Here is a 7,601-nt window from a genome sequence, read left to right as displayed (position 1 = left end):
GTTGTTAATGAGTCCCTTGTTTGTCCTGAACAGTTAAACTGCCCGCTATTCTTCAGAAATATCCTTTAGGTCCAACAAATTGTTTGTTTTTTCAGCATTTCTATGTATTTGAACCTTTTCCAATAATGACTTTATGATTTTGAGATCTGTCTTTTGTTGTTCAAACATGTAAAAGCGATTTTTGCATCTGATGACCCCTTTATGAAGCTCAGCGTCTACATTTTTTAATAGAATTAAGATGTGTACTTTTTTTTTTTGCCTAAGTATCATGTTTTTTTAATTTACTGCCCTTCAGAAGCTACAGAAGTTACATGTTTCCCATAAGACAAAATAAGTTCAATTTACCCTGATCTTTAGATTCTAAAAGTTTTTAATGCATCGTTTGTCCTTCTGAAGCCTCAGTCTCTCAGTTGTCCTCAGTGTGAAAAGATCTCAAAATCATACAGTCATTGTTGGAAAGGGTTCAAATACACAAAAATGCTAAAAATAAATAAATAAATAAAATAATTTGTGGGTCCTGAGGGATTTTTCTGAAGAACAGCAGGCAGTTTTAACTGTTCAGGACAAACAAGGGACTCATGAACAACTATCACTATACAAACAAACAAAAGAAAAACACAGCTGTGGATCATTCAGGTAACAACACATTATTCACAATCAAGTGTATGTAAACTTTTGAATAGGGTAATTTTTATAAATTCAACTACTATTTGTAATATATGTAATTATACTACTATATTTAAATGTTTTTTTATGTGAAATATCCTATTCAGGTCAGTACTAAATAAAAATAACATGCATTTTTTATGATCCCTCTTATTTTGGTAAAATAATTAACATTTTGCAGATTCTGCAAGGTGTATGTAAACTTTTAACTTCAGCTGTATAAAAATATATATTATATGTTTTATTTATATATATATATATATTTATTTATTTATTTATCTCATAGACCCATTTTATATTAAAATATGTACTTTGCATTTAAAATAATCATTTCATACAGTGCATTTAATTGGGCCTCATTTATGAAACACGATCTGAACAAAATTTGTGTAAATCATTTGTGAAGCCATTCTGATGTAAACTTTTGAATTCATGAAAATGTTTGTATTTTCAAAATGTTAGTTGGTACAAAAGAAATGTACACCTGCTCCCTACCATGTGTAAATGGTGTTCTTTTTGGTGAATTTATGACACTGAATTTTGATGCACTACCATAATAATATTTCACAAGTTTGTTTGCTCTGCCTTTTTTTTTTTTTTTGGTAACAATCAATATTGTCTAAAACACAGCTCGTGACAATTTTTACCCAGCTGTCCAATTAATGGGGACAAATACTGCAACGTCCAACTATCCTATTTGTACAACCACTGAACAACAAACTGCACTTTTATATTCAGTAGGCTCTTCGAAATGAGATACTAGTACTGCCATGGCTATACCAAATCATCACAACCAAAGCATTTTAGCTGGAAAAATGCTGAGCCACCAAAGCGTTCTCAAGCACCACCAGCTGGCCATTTTAGACAAGCGTCTGGCATATTTTCAGCTGCCTAAAAAGGCTTTGGTGGACACACGGTAATTGAATATTTATTGTTAGGCATATGGCCTATTAGTCTTTTTCACATATGTGTGACCCTGGACCACAAAACCAGTCATAAGGTTAAATTTTACAAAACTGAGATATATACATCATATGACAGCTCAATAAATAAGCTTTCTATTGATGTATGGTTTGTTAGGATAGGACAATATTTGGCCGAGATACATCTATTTGAAAATCTGAAATCTAAGGGTGCAAAAAATCAAAATACTGAGAAAATCACCTTTAAAGTTGTCCAAATTAGGTTCATAACAATGCATATTACAAATCAAAAATTACATTTTGATAGGTTTACAGTAGGAATTTGACAAAAAATCTTCATGGAACATGATCTTTACTTAATTTCCTAATGATTTTTGACATAAAAGAAAAATCAATAATTTTGACCCATACTATGTATTTTTGGCTATTGCTACAAATATACCCCAGCGACTTAAGACTGGTTTTGTGGTCCAGGGTCACATATGTAATATACTGGAGCCAAACCTGAGAATGGAGTCCAGAATATTCCATTGCGTTCCTAGACATGTAATTTATGTAGTTGTAGTTCATAGGCAGGGGTTATGCTAATTGAGATTAAGTGTGCGCTGATGTTTGTGAAGCTTTAGTGAATCCAGAGGAGAGTTTTCAGGAAGGTCTGTTTTATGCACATGTATTATGAAAGTTTCATAAGGCCCAGTGTGTATATATGTTTTTACATTGTACTGTCATTTAAAAATACCTTTCTGCATTTACATCTGTAATTGATTTCTGTAGTTGCATCTATAGTTACACTGTGGGCTTGAAGGTCTGCCAGGGCCCTGAGTTTGGTTCAGTTTGGGGGACTTTGGGGAGCTCTATCTGGCCCCCCGGTGTCTATCAAACCTTAAACCATCCTAAAATCTAACTACTACCAAATCTGTCCCTAACCATAACCATATCCCACCTCAATAGCAGCAAAAGTGATTTGCAGTACAACATGAACACAAATATGACCCTGGACCACAAAACCAGACATAAGTAGCACAGGTATATTAGTATTTTCTTTTATGCCCAAAATATTTTCAAAGTTCCATGAAAATATTTTGTAAATGTCCTACCGTAATTATATCAAAAGTTAATTTTTAATTAGTAATATGCATCGCCAAGAACTTCATTTGGACAAATATTGTCCTTTCCTATACGTCAATGGAATCAAATTTCAAAATTTCAAAAAAATTACTCTCATGACTAGTTTTGTGGTCCAGGGTCACAAATGCATACCAAAAAATGTGTCATTATTGATATAATTACATAGCACTTAAACACACCTAATGTAAAGTTGGACTTTTTTCAAAGGAAATAGTCTCTGAAAGGCACTAAAACACTTTGAAAGAATTCATTCTATTGAAAAGAAAAAGTCCATATGGCTTCCATATCCTTGGTGTATGTTCAGAGGGTTTAAATGCTGATTACTTCCAGTCACTTTGGTTAAAGCCACAAACCATCACTAACATAAGTTTGATTCCTAAAAGCTCAGTATCACCACTAACCAATATCAGAGCAGTCAAAACTCTGAAATGAAAATCACCTGAAGCACATATGAACCTCAAATACCAGCAGTGTTTTGGTTACGTCTCACTATCCCCTTTTTGTTTTCACAGAAATTCAGCTCAGCCAGTAAATACGCGGCCTTGCTGATGGACGGGGAGGGCGGCGATTAAGAGGTGGACGGACTGCACGGACAACGGTCCAAATTGAATTACAAATTAAACCTACAGCTTTTGTTTCATGCAGCACTGAAGGACCCAGATGAGCCCTTTGAGAGCAAAACCCCATTTTTAGAGCAGCAACCCCTCCTCTTCAGGACTGAACTGAAAACCTAGTGGAAAAATACAAGACTTGTTTTAAAGATAAAAAAGAGAGTGGAAGAATGAATGCTTATGACTAATACATTTTTGGGTCGGGGGGGTTACAATACACGAAGGGATCCTGCTCTCGCATACATCATAAGTTGAGTGCATTTCTCGTTAGCTTGATTGCACGTTGAGTGGCGGGAAAGTGTAGAATCGGGAAAAGTGCCACAAGATGAACGTTTTCCCTGAACTTTAGGGCTTCCTGAGCTTTCTGAAAGAGTGTTTACAGCAGTTGCTTTACCGAGGTCTCTGGTCAAGTAAAGGGGTCCGTGACCTGCATTGTTCACCCATTGGTTATAAATCTCGCAGCTTTGGTTTTAATGTCTTAAACTGGCGTTGGCCGTCAGGTCGGATGATTTGTATTCAGGGATAACAGCCGCTGAATGACGGCCAGCAACGGATCAGAGCCTGTTAATTTCGGTTTGGTATTTCTCTGCGCTGCTTTAAGCAGGAGTCTCCCATTTTCTCACTTATCCTTTGAGGACTTTTTTAAGCCACTCCTTTGGACTGATGTGCAATAGGAATTGAAGTATTCCTCTGAATCTCAATGTTTCAACAACAGAGACTGCTGCAGCTTTGGGTTGAGCCTATTATCTAAAGGTAGTGACATGAATTGCTTATTGATTTAAACTGTGTACCATCTAAAAAATAATAAAAGGCTGCATTGAGACAGTTAAGCTTTGGAGGACATTGTGAATTCAATCGCATCCCAGAAGATTATTTTTATCCGTTTTATTATACCATGTGGAAAAATGCCCTAACCTAACCCTAAAAATACACCAAACCTGCAGATGATGTAAAGAAAGCTGTTTGGGTATGTGTATATACAATATAATTTTATAATATAATATAATTTTGTTGCAGCCAATTATAGATACATTTGACCTTGGACCACAATAAAAGTCATAATGGTCAATTTTTGTTTAAAATTGAGATTTATACCTCATCTAAAAGCTTTCCAATGATGTATGGTTTGTTAGGATAGGACAAACTATTTGAGAAAATCGTTTTTAAGTTGTCCAGATGAAGTTCTTAGCAATGCATATTGGAAATCAGAAATTAAGTTTTGATATATTTATGGTAAGTAATTTACAAAATATCTTCATGAAACGTGATCTTTTGTTAATATTCTAATGATTTTTGGCATAAAAGAAAAATCGATAATTTTGACCCATGCAATGTATTTTTGGCTATTGCTACAAATATACTTGTGCTACTTAGGGTCACATTTATGGCATATTTAGAATATATATATATATATATATATATATATATATAGTGTTTTATCTAAATTAATTTTTAGAAAATAAAAAAATGAATGGATATTTGCTAAGTATTATATTTAACACTGTTGATTATGAGTGTTTTTAAATATTAGGTGTGCATTACATGCTTCTGTTTGTAGTCTGTAAGATTTTTTTTGTAAGAAGCATCTTGCATTCCACAGGACTAAATTTATTTAATGAAAAATACAGTAAAAACAGTAATATTGAGAAATATTTTAATATATTTTGAAATGTAATTTATTCCTGTGATGCAAAGCTGAATTTTCAGCATCATTACTTCAGTCTTTGGTGTCACATGATCCATCAGAAATCATTCTAATATACAGATGTGCTTTTTAAGAAGTGTTTATTATTAGTAGTATCACTAGGGTCCAAAACTTAAGCTGTGTCTTAAATTTGTGACAAACATTGGTGGTATAATTACAAGTTTATCCTTTATTTGAATAATATTCCGCATGTATCACACAATCTTCAAAGTTAAGTGTATCTATTCATTTGGCTGCTCATTTGGCACTTAGGGAGTATTCAGTTTGGACCCTAATGCGAGCTCCACCTTGAAGCTCTGTCTCCTAAACCCTTGGTATACTTTGAGGTCAAAGGTTACCAGTTGTTAAATCTGCCTTTGGCCTGCCACTATGTTCAAAGGACCCAGAGCCTTGATACTGCAAGGCATGACATCTGCAACAACACAAGCACTTTGTGTTTGTGTGTATATCCTGGATACACGCTTCTGACAATTCTCATTTCCCATGAAAATTCCAGTGGAATGAGGATTCATTAATCCCAGCATTATGCGGATGTTATTAAAGAGGGAATGCTTAATACAACAGGATGTAAAAAAAAAAATAACAGCTCACCCTGAAGCATAACTGAGTACTTAATTCAAAATAGGATGGGAGGTTGGTGCAGGTTTACTTGCTAACTGAAGGTAGTTAAAACAGGAAGTTATGCTGAAAGAATGTTTTTGGATAGATTGCTTCTGGGAAACATTCTACGTCACGCATCAAACTATGATAAATACTACTACGCTCATGCTGTGCGTCCCTTTAACACCCCCTTCATCCTTCTGCTGGACGGAGGCCAAAGAATGTGCCCTTCACCCTGGCCTTTCAGGCCTCATTAACTGAGCCCAGGCCCCAAAGGGTCATCTCTGTTCCTAGTACAGCAACCCTGACAGGAAGCAGACAGGGCCGTGGGATGCGGACGAGAGAACAGGAACCTAATGTTCTCAGAACATCTGCGCATGTGGTGTATCTCTGACATTTTCTCAGCATCTTTGGGTTTCTGCCTTTCATATCATTCTATTCTGATCTGTTGAAGTTTCTCCTGTGGTGAACATCCGCTTGGTTCTCTTTCAGTAGTTGTTTTTTGGGCCAGATTGAGGTCAAAATGAAATTAAAATGAAAGGGATAGTTTACCCAAAAATGAAAATTCTGTCATTAATTACAAACCCACTTGTCGTTCCGAACCCGTAAGACCTTTGTTCATCTTCAGAACATCAATTTTTGATGACATCCAAGAGCTTTCTGACCCTGCATAAACAGCAACACAGCTGACAAGACTCAGAAAGGTAGTTAGGACATTGTTAAAATAGTCCATGAGGCAACAGTGGTTCAACTGTAATGCTACGAAGCCACGAGAATACGAGTTCAGCTCACACAGGATGTTTGTACTGTAGTAGCATCCCAACATCTGCCAAACTGCATGTTTTTTGTAAACGACTATTAATAGCTAAATGCCGCACATCCTCCTTTTGTACCCTTGAGTCAGAGCACAACGCATCTTTTGTATTATGCTTTAGCGACACAGGGTATTAATGACTATTTTCCCCCTTTCCTTCCTGGTCTAAGGTCTGGTTTCCAGCCATTTTAAATGCAGTTTGCATTCAAGTTTCCTCAAACCCCAAGACTGTATCTTTAACTGATAAAAGTAGCTGATGATTGTTTTTTTGTTTGTTTGAAGCCTATCAAGCATATATTCAGTGATCTTACCCTAGTGTACTGGAAGCACTAGAGGGAGCATTGTTGCAATTTGTAATTTGGTATCGTGACTAGAACTGCAAGGTTTTAGGCTGGTTGCTCTTGTCCTATAACAAACCCTCAGGTTAATCAGGTGAAGTTTGTCACCATACATATGGAAAACATTTTTGTGGCCCCAAATTGGCAACAGCACATTGCCTACTAGAGAAACCAAGTAGGCGCAAACATTTTTGTAGCCCAGATATATCTTTAAAATATATTGTTCTTGGCAGAGCCACTTCTAACCGAAGGTAAACAAACAATTGGTGAAGTAACATAAAATAGAATTGACTTCTGTCGCACTTGAGACCGCGTTGTTGTTGTGTGGTCAAATGCCTGACGAGTTTTGCTTTATTTGGCATTGGTGTGTGGTGCAACATTTCTTAGAACTTGGCAAGATTTCCCAGTCTCCCCTGTTTATGAAAAAGTGACTAAATTATGGTCCTCGAGATCTCGCACCCACCTGCTTTGGGTACAGTTGGTTTCATTCTCAGTCAGCATGCTCAAGAGTGTCGAGGTCTAAAAATAAAGAAGCAACCCAAGCCCTGGAAGATTGCAGGACATTATGTGAAAACTGACCACTTGTTTAGGAGGAGACTGTGAAATACGCTGTGGTAAACTTGGAAATTTTCTTGTGAACTCTGAGGGTGTTGAGGTCATGACTTTGTATAAACAATAGGTGGCCTTTTTAGTCTCTCACACACCCTCTGTGGGTGGGATTTATTGTGAGATCATCTGCATCTAGTGTGGTTCAAGAACTGCAGTACATGCTGAGGGTTAAATGACTGCTTTAAAAGTTATAGAACCATCGCAGCA

General features: G+C 36.2%; 1 protein-coding gene across 3 annotated transcripts in view; it reads left to right on the top strand.

Moving 5' to 3' along the window:
- Positions 1–4,158, top strand: part of eif4ba (eukaryotic translation initiation factor 4Ba) — a 23,252-nt gene extending 19,094 nt beyond the window's left edge. For all 3 annotated transcript variants that reach the window (XM_073823522.1, XM_073823521.1, XM_073823520.1), the window contains one exon: positions 3,230–4,158. In XM_073823522.1, the coding sequence (XP_073679623.1) occupies positions 3,230–3,249 (20 nt within the window). In that variant the 3' untranslated portion in view covers positions 3,250–4,158. The remainder of the gene's footprint in view (positions 1–3,229) is intronic.
- The last annotated feature ends 3,443 nt before the right edge of the window (positions 4,159–7,601 follow it).

The sequence above is a fragment of the Garra rufa genome, chromosome 18, assembly GCF_049309525.1.
Source record: "Garra rufa chromosome 18, GarRuf1.0, whole genome shotgun sequence".
Taxonomy (NCBI): Eukaryota; Metazoa; Chordata; class Actinopteri; order Cypriniformes; family Cyprinidae; genus Garra; species Garra rufa.
The sequence above is the reverse complement of the archived record's forward strand: the minus strand, read 5'-3'. Positions and strand labels throughout refer to the sequence as shown.